Source organism: Leucopleurus acutus, assembly GCF_964270905.1.
Source record: "Leucopleurus acutus genome assembly, chromosome: 15".
Taxonomy (NCBI): Eukaryota; Metazoa; Chordata; class Mammalia; order Artiodactyla; family Delphinidae; genus Leucopleurus; species Leucopleurus acutus.
The window spans coordinates 18,666,067-18,684,934 of NC_139157.1; the positions used below are offsets into that span (position 1 = coordinate 18,666,067).

The following is an 18,868-nucleotide window of genomic DNA, read 5'->3' on the forward strand; positions in this document are numbered from 1 at the left end:
AATGGGGACAAGAAGACTTATGTCTGGATTTGCTGGGACACTTCTTGGTGCTTCCGCAGTGAATGCTTAATTACAACCATCTCAGCCTGATGAGAATAAGGCAATCAAGGTCTGTACCCATCAAGATTGAAGGTCTGGGGCACCAACCAGGCAAGCAACTAGAGCAGCTGGAAGAAAGGGAAATCTAGAATAGGTGGTAGAGGAGAGATGTTGACTACCAATTCTGGCCTTAGGGCCAACTGTAGCAGTGGATACTACAGCTTTCTTGTTATATATAATTTGATTATTTATTTATTTTTAGAGCTTATGACCACCACCAAGAGCCATCTAGAGCCACCACCTTGAGGACTGGATGGACAGAATTAACTTAAGGACCAATCAGACTAGTTAAAGAGGTAAGTCATGGCAGATTTTTGGAGACTGCTCATGCCCGAGGTGAGTGGTTTTCAACTGGGAGTGATTTGTGTCCCAGGTAGGGTTGACAGATAAGATACAAGAAACTGTAAGGGCAAATACCAGTTTAAACAAAACAAGACAATTCTCCTTATGGAAAATAAGGGAAGAGACTCTTCCCCTCCCTTTTCTTAGAGCATTCACTTTAGAAAACTTATAATTTTAAGTTCTCTCTCTCTCTTCTTCTTTGAAATATATGTAAATATTTTTAAAGGCTAAATAGCTATCTTGCCATCTTTAAGATCCAGGAATATCTTTCTCAAGGACCTGGAAGTCATCTCTTTGAAATGTAATCATCAAGGAAGATAGCACCCCAATCCCCCAGTTTCTGTGGAAGGGGAGGAACCTAACCTTGGTGGGAGGCTCCCACCAACTTGGAAAAATACCTCCTGCCATAAAGGCATGAGAAGTTTATGTTTCTTTTGGATAAACCCAGTTAGGTAATGCAAATGGTCACTCCAAATAGCAGGTGAATTTAGGATTCACTATGTGTAACAAATGGTGCTATCAAATCCCTTTACTTAAGGGACTAATTATCATTTATCTTGAGAACATGTAGGTAGTGGGCAATATCTGCTGGGCTATACAAAAGGGTAAGGTTTCTTTGGCTCTTTGCTATCTCTTTAGCAGATTGCCCTTGACGGGTATCACATTCTGGTTTAACGCTTATTCAACAATCTTCTGTTTCTTCTACCTTTGTGGAGGTCTTCCTGGTTTGAAGGAGATTCTGTTTTTAATTATCTATCTATCCCCAACAACACCTTATACCCAGTTAAAGTGGAATAACAGGGAAAATAAATTTTTAGTGTAATTTTTAACATAAGTATGTGCTATATATTGCACATACTGTTTGTTTATATGAAATTAAAATTTAATTGGGTGAAATGACTCTAGACAGAGACCTTGCACCCTTCACAAACATTAACTCAAAACGGACAGTAGACTGAAATGCAAAAGTATAAAATTCCTAGAAGATAACATAGGAGAAAATCTAGATGACCGGGGTATGGCAATGGCTTTATGGATGTAACACTCAAGCCAGGACTCATGAGAGAAAGAATTGATAAGCCGACTTCACTAAAATTAAAAACTTCTGCTCTGTAAGGAAAATGTCAAGAGAATGAGAAAACAAGTCATAGACCGGGAGAAAATATTTGCAAAGGAATACTTAAAACTCAATGATAAGGAAACAAACAACCTGATTAAAAATGGGCCAGAGACTTTAACAGACACCTCACCAAAGAAGATATCCAGGTGGCAAATAAGCATATCAAAAGATGTTCCATATCGTATGTCATCAGGGAAATGCAAATTAAAATGAGATACCACTACACACCTATTAGAAAGGCCCAAATCTGGAACAAAGACAACATCAAATCCTGACTAGGATATAGAGCAACAGAAATTCTCATTCATTTTGGTGGGAATGAAAAATGGTACAGCCACTTTCGAAGACAGTTTGATAATTTTTATAAAACGAAACATACTCGTATCACATGATCCAGCAATTACACTCGTTTGTATTTACCCAAATGAGCTGAAAACATATGCCTTCACAAAAACTTGCACACAGATGTTTATAGCCACTTCATTCATAATTGCCAAAACTTGGAAGCAACTAAGATGTCTTTCAGTAAGTGAATAAATAAATAAACCGTGGTACATCCAGACAATGGAACATTATTCAGCATGAAAATGAAGTGACCTATGAAGTCATGAAAAGACATGGAGGGAACTTAAATGTGTATTTCTAAGTCAAAGAAGCTAATTTGGAAAGACTACATACTTTATGACATTCTGGAAAAGGCAAAACTATGGAGACAATAAAAAAGATCAATGGGTGCCAGGGCTTGGGGGAGGGGAGAGATGACTAGGCAGAACACACAGGATTTTTAGGGCAGTGAAACTATTATATATGATACTACAGTGATGGATACATGTTACTATACATTTGTCCAGACCCATAGAATGTACACCAAGAGTAAATTCTAGTGTAAACTGTGGACTTTGAGTGACTGATGTATCAATGTAGGTTCATCGATTGTAACAAACGTACCACTCATGGGGGGTGTTGATAAATAATGGGGAAGGCACGTGTGGCATCAGGGGATAAATGGGAAATCTCCATACCTTCTGCCCAATTTTGCAATGAACCTGAAACTACTCTAAAAATTAAGTCTTTAGTAAAACAAATTTTAACGGGGTGTCCTGTATTTTAATTTCCAACTCTAGCAACACTGCTCCCCAGGGGACCCTTGACAATGTCTGAAATCATTTTTAGTTGTCACAACTGGTATTTAGAGGATGCAGGCAAGCCATGCTGCCACTGACAGGTCAGGACCACAGCAAAAATCATCTGGCTCAAAATGTCAGTAGTGTACAGGGGGTACCACAAAGGCGTTTTGCTTCACTCCCTCAAGGCTTTCAGTAAAGCCAGGATGCTACTCAACCCCAAGAAAGTGTGAGGAAATAAATACCCCTGAGAGCACCCATCTATCAGTGGATAAACGTTACCATCGCCTCATCCTCTAGGGGGACCTTTCTAAGGGATGTCCTACACAGTTTATCAGGATTCCCTGGAGCATTGAGCCCCAGTAGCCCACAGCAGTAATTACCACATCCTTTCACGAATATTCTCCTCTTTCTCATTTCATTCTTCCTACTCTCTCGTTTCTGCTTGCTGACGTCACTTCCCAAATAAACTGTCTTCATCCAGAGCATTCTCTCGGCTGATTTTGGGGGTCATCGAATATGTGAAACATTATTACAAACAGAACATACTCTTCTAGGAACATTACAGCCTGAACACGCTTACCCGGAAGTGCTGTACAGTTAGTTTTTTATCCTGGAGGGGAATAGGGTAGTGAGCTGTTTGTAGATCCTTCAGGGCTGCAGAAAGTTTAGCCTTATCTTCGAAATTAGCGATCCCATGTCCAACAGCTTTCAAAATTGTTAAAGCCCGCTCTGTAAATCGGTAGCTCTCCTGTGAAGACAAAGCATAGCGGTCAGCGTCCCTTTTGCTTATTTAGGTGTAACTAGGTTTATAACAATTTAATTTCTGTTAATATATTAAACATCTGTTATATGACTAACTCAATAGTTATTTATGGAGGACTTACTTGATCAAAGCATTTTGCTAGGTGCTATGGTCTGAAGGATATAAAACAAGGAACATGATTCCTGCTCTAGTAGGAACGCATGGAAACAACACCTACCTCACTTTGGGGGCCAGGGGAAATTTCCCCACAGTATGAATATCCAGCCTTTGTTCTGAAGAGTGTCTAGGAATTAGTCTGACAGCTGTGTGGAGTTTGACGACTGAAGGGCAGAGAAGTGTTCAGGGAGAGAGCAATAAAGTAAGAAATACAAGAGGGTGAACTAGCGTGGGCTGCTGGCTGCCTTCTGCTATAGACTCTGAAGAAGCGATAAAAACAAGAAGGAGATAGGGATGTCAGGAAGGAACTTATTCTTTTAAATGGAGAAAACACTGAGGTGTTTGCAGATTATCTTGCCTCGTGCGTGGTGGGTAGTTGGTGGCTGCTGGAGAGCTTACTCAGAGCAGAGGGTGCTTGAAGGAAGCACGACGAGGGTCAAGTAGGAGGAAAACGTTGTAAAGTCTGTTTTTACCTCTTTCCTAGGGGCACCATGGTGCAATCATTGCTCCACGGTTCCCTGCAGAAGTTTTGAGGAATGGCATGAAAATGGGGTGAGAAACTGTTGAGAACAGATGAAACTGACCTGCCACCTTAACACATTTACTTCTTGCTGACCTTCTCCCAGCCTCCCCGAAGCCTAGGGAAAGTCTCTTCTTAATGGTGTTTCTCCCTGAGATAAAACCATGACCAGAAAACTTGTCTGGTTAAATGGTAGTTTGGGGAATGATCATGTATGGCTCTGAGGAGCTTGAGTCTCTCTGTTCTGGGCCAGTCTGTATCCCCTTTTGCTTCTTCATTAGAACTGAAGAATACTGGGGCCTGGATGTAAGCCCCAGTAATTTTTATAAGATGGAGGAGTTGGTAACGCCAGGGAAATATGAGTTCACAGACTAAAATAACTAAACACCTAGGGAGTTAAATCACCTAAAGAAAGAAACAAACTGCTTCCACGTCTTGGCTATTGTAAATGGTGTTGCTATGAACATCGGGGTGCACGTGTCTTTTCGTGCCTTTTTGAATAAATGTGCAGGATATATATCCAGGAGTGGGATTGCTGGATAATATGGTAGCTCTATTTTTAGTTTTTTATGGAACCTCCGTACTGTTCTCCATAGTGGCTGCACCAATTTACATTCCCACCAACAGTGCAGGAGGGCTCCCTTTTCTCCACACCCTCTCCAGCATTTATTATTTGTAAGCTTTTTGATGATGGCCATTCTGACTGGCGTGAGGTGATGCCTCATCGTGGTTTTGCCTTCCATCTCTCTAATAATTAGCAGTGTTGAGCATCTTTTTATGTGCCTGTTGGCCATCTGTATGTCTTCTTTAGAGAAATGTCTATTTAGGTCTTCTGCCCATTTTTTGATTGGGTTGTTTGTTTTTTTGACATTGAGTTGTATGAGCTGTTTGTATATTTTGGAAATTAACCCCTTGGCAGTCGCATCATTTGCAGATATTATCTCCCATTCCATAGGTTGTCTTTTCATTTTGTTGATGGTTTCCTTTGCTGCGCAAAAGCATTTAAGTTTGATACATGCACCCCAAGGTTCATAGCAGCACTATTTACCATAGCCAAGCAACCTCAGTGTCCATCAACAGATGAATGGATAAAGAAGGTGTGATATAGCTAGTGGGAAGCAGCCGCATAGCACAGGGAGATCAACTCGGTGCTTTGTGACCACCTAGAGGGGTGGGATAGGGAGGGTGGGAGGGAGGGAGACGCAAGAGGGAAGAGATATGGGGACATATGTATATGTATAACTGATTCACTTTGTTATAAAGCAGAAACTAACACACCATTGTAAAGCAATTATACTCCAATAAAGATGTAAAAAAAAAAAAAGTAAAAAATCGGTAAGTTGAAAACAAAATAGCAATATGATTTAGTTCAAAATCTTTGAAAATAAGGCACAAAAAAAAATCACAGTTGCTCAAAGATTTACCAGTTCAAAGTTGGGTAGCACGACATCTTCATCCCCGACGACAAAGGTCACCATGCTGCAGATGTGTATGGAGTGCCCCACGGGGGAGTATGCGGTGAAGAGCAGCATGTGTCTCCTAAAGAGAGAGGACCGAGGGTTTCCTTTGTTGTAGTCCTTGCCTCTGTTAGCTTCTTGATGATACTTTGTGCTCAAATAAGTCAAACGTTATTAAGGGCTGAATTTTGTAACACAGATGAGGTAAAGACTGATGAATTTTTCACTTTGAAAGAACCCTCCGAGATCATGGAATCTATATCTCACTGATTATGCTGGACAAAAAACGATTACAGTAAATGACAAACTTGCACGTGTTGGAGACATCTCCCATAAGCTGCAGACACGTTGCGAAACACTCGTCTGGCTTTTTCCCCTAACAACAGTAATAATTCATGTTGGCCTAGTGCTCTGTAGATTTCATAGTTTCTCACAAATGCATAATTTCATGTGTGTTAATTGTGTCTCTCCTACCAAGGTTGCGGCATCAGGGAGAATACTGAAAGCATGTCCAAAACCCACCTGTCTAGAGCTTAGACAGAGCTTAGGCTCTGTCGGGGAAAAAGCAGATAAAAATACTAGATTCTTTATCAGTTCCCTATCCTTGGTTGTCCTGATGGATGAGCACTCAGACAGAATAATGATTTCTGGGAGAATCTCTCCATACCAGAGTTTTTAGGGAAGATGTGAAAGTACAGAAGTTTTAAAATTCATTATTTTTCTAGAAATATTGGACACTTGCCACAGATTATCCTAGCATTTCATTTTGTTGCTTGGGCTTTGCTTTTGTACAAGAGCCATAGCTTTTCGTTGATCACATAGAATTATCATGATTGATCTTGGGAAATTCAGCAAAAATATTTATTTCATCTGAAATATGAGGTAATATTTTGAATTTTATTTATCAAAATCATGAAAACTTTTCAATTATACATATTTTCTTTAAAATGAAAAATGTGATGTGCTTAACCAATTTTATCTTAACTCAAAATAGAACTACAGGTAAAATTAAAAACAAACTACAGGTAAAACTACAGATTTGTAGGGGAAAATGCTGTTTCTCAATCTGTTTTTAAATAAAATCATGGTTCTTATTAAGGAATTGAATAAATTTTACAATAAAACAAAAAAGATCTTTTAATAAATTAATTTTAGGAAATGCTGAGTTAAACAAGTTTAAACTGTATTCTTTACTAAAGAAACAACCAGATTCTTTAACAATTATGAATCTTCCAAAAGGTACAGCATTTCTTCACTTTATTTGTTCACAGAATTATTTTTCTCAAGAATCACGATGATAGACCTCTGCTTTATGAAATTGCTTCAGGAAACAACATATTAGATTCCATATTGTTTCATTATTTAGTAGTCAAAAGTTTACAAGTCTTCAAATAATTCTTAGTATGGGAAAAATGAAGTCACTCCATACCCAACAGGCAGGCGAACCACTGTAGCCTTGGTGGCATACGTGTGAACTGTCACAACAAGATCACGTGGCCTCAGAGATTTCCAAGAAACTCTCTCAACTGTAAGTAGTCCAGGCTGTATGGGAGGGCTGTTCTTTGTTAAAGCTTTAGGAAAATTTAAAAGAAAAAAAAAAACATATATATATATACAGAAATTTGACTGTGAGAGTATAGTTGGCTTTCACTGGTATTGCTTTTTACCAATAATGACATTAATAATATGATAATAACAATAATATTAACAACAACAACCAAGAATTAGATCTATTCTGAAGACGTTCATAAAACATTAGAAACTACCTGAGTAAATAATTACTGGAAATAATACTCCAGAGGAATCAAGACCTTCTTCCCTCCCTAGCCTACTTTTCTCCTCATAGCCATCCCCTCAGCTGAAGAAACCAAGAATGACAAAGTTAGGAAAAAGAGGACAGATAGGGGTATTTCACTGTAGTATACCACTGCTTTTCTTATGTAGGGCAGTAATAACAATATCCCATTAGATACAATTTTAAAGGAGGAAAAATACCACATCTGGGAAAATGAGAGATTTTCCTAAGATAGTGGCAAAGCAAGGGCAAAAGATGCCACTGTTTATTTAAGTTTTGAGCTTTGATCCTTAGCTTTGTGTAGAAAAATAATTACCAAAATTTTAAATTAATTAAAAATTTTATTTAATTTTTATAAATTTAAAATTTTATCTAATTAAACTTTAATTAATAATTTTTTAATCTTGAAATTGATAGAAAATAATGACTATTCTTCATCAGTAGCTGAGAGCAAAAGACTTCTTACCCTGTTTCCAGATAACACTCAAGCTAAGGATACAAGGCCACCACATGACCTGAAATACCTCTACGCATTTAGAGTTTCAATGTTCTAGGACGTGGTGTGGCTTAGGAGCTACTGGTTAAGTGGACATACTAAGCTCACACCACTGAAGTCTGGAAAGTTTATTCAACAAATATTTATTGTCCACTTGCTGCACATCTGACACCATTCAAAACATTGGGTACATCCTGATGGAAAATCATAGTCTGTGCCCTCAGAGTGGGCAAAAAATTCAATACTAAGCATTCAGCAAATATTTGTACCTGTACAGTGTGAGGTACTGCTAATTTGAGTTAAATATAAATGCTTTAGTAAAATAAGCCAAACAAAGAATGCTGTTTTGTGCATATGTGCATGTGTTTGCAAGAAGCTGGCCTTAGAGAAGAGAAGGAACAGTCCATCTGTTAGAACAGGAGGGAAGGGTGACAAGAACTTGGGAGAGTTCATTATGAGAAGATGAGTGGGTCATTTCCAATTTCTTCTATCTCTTCAGTGAAGACAGCAGCAAGGTCATCAGCTGAAAATGAGGAAGGATGAGAGTGGGAGTTGGAGATTTGAAGGCAGAGAGAGAGAGAGAGATTTGAAGGTTTGAAATCATCACTCATGAGAATGAGAGCTGGGAGAATGAATGAACTCAGGAAATGCTGGCAGTGCTTAGGGGCTTTGCTTTGAGATTTGTGGTCCTCAATTTAAAGTGGGGCTAGGTAGTAGGATTTTTTTTTTTTCTCCAGTTACACTCAGCTGTTCTGATGAAACCCCAGGTTAGGCACAGAGATACCTTCAACCAATATTAGGATTTTGCCAGGAGTGTAAGATGAGAGGGTAAGAAGAGCACTTGTGTTGAGGGCATATGTGAGGATATAAATACAATCATGGACCATGGAAACTACGTTGGGAATAAGAGAAATAAAGATGTGGGGAGAGTGGACACAGAAGAAGTGGTAAGGTTGAGGGATGGAGATCCCAGTTCAGTCCAAGACCTGTAGGGGTGGGAGTTCTAGAGAGAGCGAACTGGAGATTCAGGGGTGGGGGTCAGAGGACTTGAAATTTGATTAGGATAATACAGTTAGTGGTATAATAACGTCTAAAATATAACCATGAAATTAGGGGGCCAAGGTGGGATGGAGGAAAAGATCTTTGGAATTGTCAAATCAAAGAAGAAAGAGTTCATGATTTTCAATAGATTTTGAAAGAATCAAGAATGATAACATGTGGGACTTCCCTGGCAGTCCAGTGGTTAAGACTCTGCCTTCCAGTGCAGGGGATACAGGTTTCATCCCTGGTCGGGGAGCTAAGATCCCACATGCCTTGCAGCCAAAAACTCAAAACATAAAACAGAAGCAATATTGTAACAAATTCAATACAGACTTTAAAAATGGTCCATATCAAAAAATCTTAAAAAAAAAAAAAAAAAGAATGATGACTCGTATAGGTAGAAAGCAAAACAGAGGGACCAGGTGTGCTCAAGAGGTGACCATAAGACCACAACACAGAGAGGGACAGGTGGCAAGAGTGAGTATAATCCTTGATGTCAGAGGAGTAGGAAGATCTTAGGAGGTCTGGAGAGGGAATAAGTTCCTTCACACATTATACATTTTCCCTGAACAGAAAGTGAGTTGGGATCTCAGACAGTAATTTTCTCATAGCCTTCTTACCTCCAGATTCTCCCCAGCGTACCAATGCAGAAAAGCAAATCAGTAGTTCAATGGGCTTTAGACTGTCCACAAATAGATAGTAGGACACACGTTCATCTGAGAACTGCAAGAAATGAGACCAATCATTGTATTTCATATCAGCCTATTAATGCTGTATTTTCCACTTCTATTAAAAGTACAATATCTAACATTTATAGAGAATTTACTGTGTTCTAGACACCATGATAAGTACTTTACAGGTTTAATGATAGGGAGAAAATCACACCGGTGAATGTTGGCAGCAGTCCACGGAAGCTGGGTCTGCAGGGCCTGTGTGAGACTGGCCACCATATCAGAGAGAGCCAAAGCTCTTCCCCGTGAGTAAAGAAAAGGGATATGCTTATTCCAGAAATGACAAATAGACGAAGAGATTGAGCCCAGAGCTGAGCAGTACTCAGAGGATAGGTCCTTAATAAGCAAACAGTCCATGGAGTAACTTTGGCAGAGAATGGAAATGTATGCTACTTGGTGGTTTTTGATATAAACCCTCTATTCCTTCTTTCTACAAGGTCTTCAGAAATATACCCATTGTACGCTAATGAACCAAACTGGATTTTTGTTTTGGGCATGCAAGAAAGCACTGAGCACAACTGGAATGTCCTTTAGTGGACAGCCACGTAAGGATTACATGAATATGATTTTAATCCATCTTATGTGGGTACCGTTAATATCCATAATTATGGACGGAGAAACTGAAACACAGAGAGGGTAAGTAAATTGCCGAAGGTCACAGTACTTGCAAGTAGAAAAGCTGAGATTCAAAAGTAGGTCTGTCTATCTACCTGACTCCAATACTGATCACAATTATTGGGCTATTACTGCATTTCAGTTTCCCAGTGCTTCAGCATAATTTTGACTGATGGTATATTGTAAATGTGTTAATTTGTCATTATACTTTAAAAGCTTTCTATACTATTGAACAATAATATTTAAATCACAAGTTGCAATACAAAAGAAAAATCTCTAGCAATACTGTGAAAAAAGAAATCCTTATTAATCAAATATAACAAGATTTCTAGAAATGCTTGGTACAATGTAACTAATTAAGATGATCGCTTCGCTCAATGTCTTCCAATAGTTAGCATTAGACTTTATTTCATTTGTTTTCTTTTGGCTGCCACATGTTGGTGATAGAGGCAGTTGTTTCAAACACTATCTAAAACTATGAAGGGCCCTGCATTTGCCAGCGCAGCCTGTGTGGCTGAGGAGGGGATTCTGCCTAGAGATCATTTGTTGTCATTTTAAAGAGCCTGAGAATTTGAGGGTGAGATGGCCCCCGAGGCCACATTCAGGGGCTCTGCTCTGGTGCAGGGACCAGACACCTTTGTGAGCCCCTTGCCAACCCCCATGACATCTCCCAGGGGACAGCTAAGGGATGTGCGGCAGACAGGCCTCAGGCTCTGTGTCTCCAGCTCAGCTGGTAGCGCCTGTGGCCACTAACATCAGGACTGTCTGGCCTCAGAACACGAACAATCCAGATTAAAGGCCATTAAGTTTGGGTACCAAAAACATCCTCTAAGAAAAAGTCATCATTTTCTCAGACCACTGATGTTAAAAAAAAAATTCAGGGGAATGAAGGGACTCATAATGGATGCCGTCATTTTATTTTGCTAAGCTGGGACTTTAAAAGGAAAATAAAATTCTCCTTTTACCATCACTTCATAAAAATAGGATCGGAACAAAGAACAGTTGGCCATTTTCCGAACACACATGCACATATATGTTAGGGTGGTGATGTATAACAAACTCATATGCTAACTGCTCTTAGTAATAACAACGACAGCCAGCATTTATTTTCACTTACTAAGTATTAGGCATTCTTCTAAGTGTTTTACACATGTTCTCTCATTTATTTCTGAACTCTATGATGTTGGTCTGTCACTGCCATTGAATAAATAAGAAAACTGAGGCAAAGAGAACTTAAATAGCTTGCTCAGAGTCCCACCTCAGATGCAATCTAGATTCAAAACCCGGCAGTCTAGCTCCAGAGCCACTCATTTGCTTCCTCCAAAGGTGCGCTAGTGAGAAAGGCGCAGGTTTTACATCGGATAAACGCAGTTCTCGTGATGCTTGCGCCACTTACTAATTTGGTGATCTTGGGCATTTTACCCAAACTTGGTCTGCCTCAGTTTCCTAACCTGAAAATTGATAATAATAATTGTCCTTTCATTGAATTTGCTATGAGGAGTTGATGTAATAAAGAACCTAGGTCAGGGCTAGGAACAGAGTCAGCACCTATAAATGACTATCATTTAAGTATTGCCAATATTTTGAATATGACAACATTCCTAAGTTAACTGTAAACGGTATATTATTCTCATACTGTACTCTGGGTTCTGCTATTCCCAATTAACAGGCTTGTTTTGTTTTGTTTTGTTTTTTGTAAAATTCGTAAAATCAAAGCATTCCTCTGGGTGATTTTATAGATAGACTTCAGAACCTGGTCACCCATTCTGCCACCCCTGCAAACCCCACCCCAGTCACTACTACAGACCTGATTCTTACTTTCAGAGCAGGCAACCAGCTACAGAGCACCTCTTGAGGGATGCACAAACGGTTTTCTCTGCCTGCATTTTCATCTAGTACAAGTGCAAAGGGCGAAGTCATCACCAAGCCTCCTACTTCCCCCTCCAGCTCTGCATGCAGCTCATGGAGATGTCGGGGGAGTATCGCTGGGGGCTTGCAGGGCCCCATACAAGCGACATGTAAGTTTCAGCGCAATTTAGTTTCCCAGGATATGTTTCATAGTTTTCCACAAAATTCCACTCAATGTGACATTTGTTCGTTAATTCATTCAACAATTTTTTTTTTTTTTTTTTTTTTTACCAATCTCCTACTTCATACCAGGACCTGTACTTCAAAAGTAAAGAAAAGGACAGAGTTGTCCTTAAGATGCTGACAGAAAGTGGGTGGGTAGGTAGAGGGGCACAGAGAAGTGACCATGCAGTTAGGATGGAGGGAGGGAAGTGTCTGGGTGGGGACAGTCATACAGAGTGCATGGAGTCAGGGTACTTGACCCAGACGCTACAGGCAGGGAAGGAGGTCTCACAGGGTCAAGGACATCCATGCTGTTCTGAAGGACTTCTAGGTGTTAGCCAGATGAAGGCAATAAGGATGAAGAAGAATGAACTCCAGACAGAGGGAAGAACGTGGACAAAAATAACAGAAATGTTAGTGAAAATGTGCTTATATTTTAGGAATTGCGCGCAAGTCAGTAAACACTAATTGAAATCAAATGTAGTGAATTTACTTGTGCTTTTCCTTCATTTATTCATAAGTCAAAACTTCCTTTATGTGAATTTATATAATAATGCGGCTCAGCATTGAACCAGTGCAACACAATCAGATGGATCACACCTGGGGATATGAGGTAGAAGAATTTTGCTTATTGTCTACATCAGAGATTAGTAGAAGACCCTAAGAATTAAATATTTTTTATTTAAGATTTTTTTTTTGATGTGGACCATTTTTTAAAGTCTTTATTGAATTTGTTACAATATTGCTTCTGTTTTATGTTTTGTTTTTTTGGCCGCAAGGTATGTGGGATCTTAGCTCCCCAACCAGGGATCAAACCCGCACCCCCTGCATTGGAAAGCGAAGTCTTAACCACTGGACCACCAGGGAAGTCCCTTAAATTTTTAAATATAATTATGTTAGAAGTTTAGAAATGCTTGATAAATTTGAAAGTGTTTTTCACTAGCATGATTCCATTAAAAATTTAAGAAGGGAAAGAAAAGAGATCATTATCTATTTACCTTGAATTCTGATTTTTGAAAGTTAAGGCAATATGAACTTGGCTTGTGGAAAATATATATATTCCTGAAAAACATTATTTATAACAGGTTATTGTCATCATATGCAACAAAACAGTACTACATGTTAAGTTTCTCAGAAGCAAATAATTATAGGCAAAACAGGTAAAGACAGATGAAAGTTAAAAAAATAATAACAACTCAGAAAGGAAAAAAGTGGTTGCCAGGGGCTGGAGGTGAGGAAAATAGGGAGAGATTGGTAAAAAGGGCACAAACTTTCAGTTATAAGATGAATAAGGTCTGAAGATCTAATGTATAACATGGAAACTATCATTGATAACACTATATTGTATAATTAAAATTTGCTAAGAGAACGTAAATGTTCTCACACACAATAAAAAAATAAATATATGAGGTGATAGATATGTTAGTTAACTTGATGGGGGGGATCTTTCACAATATATATGTGTATCAATTCATCACCATGTACACTTTAAATACTTACAATTTTATTTGTCAATTGCATCTCAATAAAGCTGAGAAAAAATAATAACTGTATTGAATTAGTTGTCTGAAAGGGACAGAAATGATCTCCTTCAGTGGATAAACTGCCTTCATCTTAATAAACAAATAAGTCTTTGAGGATAAGCTGAAACTGGCCTGAGACTGGTTTGGCTATTCATGTTTCATGTGGACAATCAACTCATCCATATTTCCTTCTAATATTGTTTTTTCTTATTAGTTATCTATTTTATACATATTAGTGTATATATGTCAATCCCAATCTCCCAATTCATCCCCCCACCCCCCCACTATCCCCCCTTGGTGTCCACACGTTTGTTCTCTACATCTGTGTCTCTATTTCTGTCTTGCAAACCAGTTCATCTGTACCATTTTTCTAGATTCCACATATATGCATTAATATATGATATTTGTTTTTCTCTTTCTGACTTACTTCACTCTGTATGACAGTCTCTAGGTCCATCCACATCTCTACAAATGACCCAATTTTGTTCCTTTTTATGGCTGACTAATACTCCATTGTATATATGTACCACATCTTCTTTATCCATTTGTCTGTCGATGGGCATTTAGGTTGCTTCCATGACCTGGCTATTGTAAATATCCTTCTAATAGTTTTGTTTGATATTATATCAACACCAGACTAATATTGGCTTAACTCTTTTAAATGAAAGCTAAAAATGAATAGCTTATATACCCACTGTAGTAAATGCACATAAAAATGTATACTTACTGAAAGCACACACAGAAGTCTTCAAAATCTAACCATATTTCTTTAGAAACACCATTATTTACTGTTGCAAGTTCCTCCTTTGATTTTTCCTGTGTTGCTGTTGTCTGGCTGACCAAATCTCTTTCCAGACTGATTCCTTCAGCTGGATGGGCTGCATCATTCAATCCATAGTCTGGTAGTTCATCTGTGTACAGCAGAAGACAGCCATGTCAAACATACCTAATTGTTAAATATTAAATTATTAAGATATGAAAAATTGTAGAGGAGAGCTCACATATCAAAATCTATTTTTGAGAAAATATTTACTGAGATAATAATTCACATGCAGGCCTCAAATTTGTAGAGGTCCATACAAAGACCCATTTTCATACCCTCAGGAGAATTTAATCATAACTTACATGCAGGGTGTCCAGAAATTTTGAAATCACTTTCATAAATTTGTGCACACATTCTTTAGAGACTAAAGTTATAACAGAAGTTAGCTGGTTTATGTATTTAAAATCTGCTGTAAACAGACATATTCATGTAAGAGGGGCTAACGCAGACAACAGAAGGAGAAGCGAAAACTTGAAAGATCTATTGTGATTGATGTATTTCTGTAAGCCCTGCAGTCAGTGATTCCGTAATCTTATTTTATGTTTATCAAGAAATGGCATAAAGTTCTCATACACTTTTCTTGAACCAAAATGTTATAGACACACACGCCACTTAACACTTTTTTGGATTTTAGCCTTGGTCAAGTCTTTATTTAGGATCTGAGGAATTTGCAGTGGTTTCAGTGCTTTGATCATAACATGCATGCATTAAGACACAAGAACTTTACTCATGGGACTTTAATCAGATAGTATTTTATTTTGACTTTAAGCTTGAATTTAACAAGTGAGATTATCTGATTTTTCTAGCCCAGAGCAGATTAGACTCAACACATCAGAGAAAGCACTGGAGGGAGGCTGCTGAGAGCCGGGAGGAGGGAGAGCAAAAAGCTGTCAAGAAGCAGAGACCCCTTTGTGCTTTGATGTCTGTGAAAAAAAGTCACGAGAAGATTATTAATTTACCTTTTCTGAGTATAGCTTGTGAAGCAGCATTACCCTGTGAGATGAAAGGAACACGCTAAGAAACCATTTATAAATTCGACAAAACATTACAGCTCTCTAAAGCACCACAGTTTTTAAAAGAGTTAATACAGTCTTTTAAACACTGAAGAAATAGATTTCTACAAATACTTACTAAAACCTACAGCAAAACGAAATTTGTTTTTAACCTTAAAATTCAAAAGATGTGAATTTGGCTGAGAGTTTAAGTTTGTGACATTAAAATACAGAAGATATGAGTGTATTAAACCTTTGAATCTTATAATAAAAGTTAAATAAAAACAGTAATATCCCCGAGTAGATATACTAGTTGGTATGAGGCACCTATAATTAATACAGATTGAGTAAAATGAGATTATGATTGATAATTAGTGTATGGAACCTAAGGATTATTTCAAATTATAAAAATGTTTTCTCAAATTTTTAACAGGGAAAATAAGCTTCACATGTATAACTCTGTTATCTCTGGGACACAATTAAAATAAGTATAAAAGATAAAATGGTATAAATTTATACAGACTGATGGGTGATATTTTGGATGATGTAAAGTGTATGGAGAAGACAACAGAGTAGACAAAACTGAACACTAAGTGCTGGTGAGAAGCAAGCCCATCCACACCTTAGGACCCCAGAAACAATTAGCGGGCACTGGGAAGGACAGAATGAGATACAGGTTGAAATACAGGGATGGGTTGAATGTCTATATAAGGAACAGACAAATCCCCACTTCTCCCTAATCCCTTCTGGTTTAGCATCTATCCTTCTTCTGCTTAAATAGGACACTGGAAGTTGCTTCAAGTAGAGAAATTAAATGAAAAGTCTCCAGATCTGGGTTCACGGATACTGTGGGAAGCAAGAAAGTTTACTACACAGAGAGGAGAGGAATTAAGTGAACATCCACATGCTGAACTTTGAGACTCTCAGGAACCCTGTGCTGCTCAGCTTTAATAACTCTGGTGGGTAAGGATATAACAATCCTTATGACCACATTCCACCCCAGCAGGGAGATTAGAGGACCCTTAACCTGAGACACTGAACAGAGCCAGGGAAAATCCTCAGGGAATCTGATATTTGGAGCTAGTCCCACCCCAAATGAGGCTCATTTACCCCCAATTATCTCAAATTAAAGCTTCCAGTTGACAAGCTCTATCCATGCCATAAAGCTTCTTCTAATCAGCAGCTCTTTAATTTCATAAATTCCTTAAATATATGTGTACAACAAAGAATTGCTAGATAATTGAGGAAAGAGTCTCATATAAAAGAAATAAACTAATGGGTGTGGGTAGGGAGAGTCATAGGAATCAGAAATGATAATATAGGGAGAAATTTTTAAGTTAGTAATATCAGAAAGTTAAGAAGATATTCATTTATCAAATAAACTATAAAAATACAATAAAGAACAAGAGACAGTTCTTGGAAACTAAAAATAGGAAAGTGAAATAAATTCAATAGAAAGTTTGGATGTAAAGTTGATACAAAAGACTCAGAGAAGAAAACTAAAAAACTTTTCAAAGAAAACATAGGTAAAAATCTTCACAACATTGGATTTGACATTGGTTTCTTAGATATGACAATAAAAACACAGACCGCAAAAGTAAAAATAAATAGGGCTACATAAATAATCTTCTGTCATTCAAAGGACATAATCAACAGAGTGAAAATGCAACCTATGGAATGAGAGAAATTATTTGCAACTCATATGTCTAGTAAAGGGTTAACATCAAGAATATATGAAGAACTTCTACAAAAACAATATAAAATAAACAAACCCAATTTAAAAATGGGTAAAGGACTTGAATAGACATTTGTCCAAAGAAAATATACAAATGGCCAACAAGCACATGGAAAACGTCCTCCACATCACTCATCCTTAGGGGAATACAGATCAAAACTGCAATGAGATACCACCCTCTCACAGCCACTGGGATGACTACTGTTAAAGAAAAAAGAAAAAAAAACAGAAAATGACAAGTGTTATTGTTACTGTTATGTGGTGAGGATGTAGAGAAATTGGAACCTTTTTGTACTTTCTGTGGGAATATAAAATGGTGCAGTTGCTATGGAAAACAGTGTGGTGGTTCCTGAAAAAGCTAAAAATAGAATTAACGTATGATCCAACAATTCCACATCTGAGTATATACCCAAAAGAACTGAAGGCAGCATCTCAAAGAAACATTTATACACGCATGTTCATAGCCGCATTATTCACCAAGTATCCATTGATGGATGTATGGATAAACAAAAGGTGGTATATGTATATGCACAATGGAATATTATTCAGCCTTAAAGGAAAGAAATTATGACACATGGTACAACATGGATGAACATGGACACATGAACATGGATGAGGACATTTTACTAAGTGAAGTAAGCCAGCCACAAAAATACAAATACTGTATGATTTCACTTATATGAAGTACCTAGAGTAATCAGAATCCTAGAGACAAAAAGTAGAATGGTGGTTTTAAGGGGCTGAAAAGGGGCAGGAATGCAGAATGATTTAATGGGTATAAAGTTTTAGTTTTGTAAGATGAAATGATTTCTGGAGGTTAGTGGCACAGCAATGTGAATGTATTCAATATTACTGTTCTCAGAAAAGGAAATTCTTGTGGAAAAAGTATAAGAAAATTCTGCAGAACTGAAAAACTTGAGTATCCAGGTTGAACGGGCTCATGGAGTACCTAGCACAGTTCATGTAAACAGACTCATTTACGTGGCCAATCACTGTAAATTCTTCTTATTTCAAGAATGGAAGGAATGTCTTAAAACATTCCCAGAGGGGAAAAACAAGAGTCATACAGAACAGATCAAGAATCAAAATGTTATCTGTATTCTTAAGAGCAATGATTGAAGGTAAAAGACAAAAGTTAAGGAACAGAGTTAAAATTCGGAAAGAAAGAACATCTACACTGTAATCCTACAGCACGCCAAAATATAAACCAGGGGACGGGGTGGAGTACAGACACCTGCAGGCATACGAACCCCTCATCATTTTCACTTCCCACGCAGTTTTTCTCAGGGAGTACTAGAAGATGTGCACCACCTAAATGAGGGTATCAAGTAGCAGGAGAGCATCGTTTCCAAGAATTAGAAAATCCATCAGAGGAGAGAGAGAAAAGAAAGTCCAGTGATGACAGGTGCAAGTTTCCATCAGCTGGAACAAGAGCAAGAGAGCAAAGGATTCCAGAGGGTGAT

At 38.0% G+C, this 18,868-nt stretch overlaps 1 protein-coding gene across 1 annotated transcript in view; it reads right to left on the reverse strand.

Moving 5' to 3' along the window:
* Nucleotides 1-18,868, reverse strand: part of ADGB (androglobin) — a gene marked incomplete at its 5' end in the record, with an annotated part of 169,910 nt that overhangs the window by 58,813 nt on the left and 92,229 nt on the right. The window contains 7 exons of the mRNA XM_082855604.1: nucleotides 3,269-3,436; nucleotides 5,552-5,666; nucleotides 7,014-7,155; nucleotides 9,537-9,639; nucleotides 13,331-13,394; nucleotides 14,583-14,766; nucleotides 15,638-15,671. Coding sequence (XP_082711730.1) covers nucleotides 3,269-3,436; nucleotides 5,552-5,666; nucleotides 7,014-7,155; nucleotides 9,537-9,639; nucleotides 13,331-13,394; nucleotides 14,583-14,766; nucleotides 15,638-15,671 — 810 coding nt within the window. The remainder of the gene's footprint in view (nucleotides 1-3,268; nucleotides 3,437-5,551; nucleotides 5,667-7,013; nucleotides 7,156-9,536; nucleotides 9,640-13,330; nucleotides 13,395-14,582; nucleotides 14,767-15,637; nucleotides 15,672-18,868) is intronic.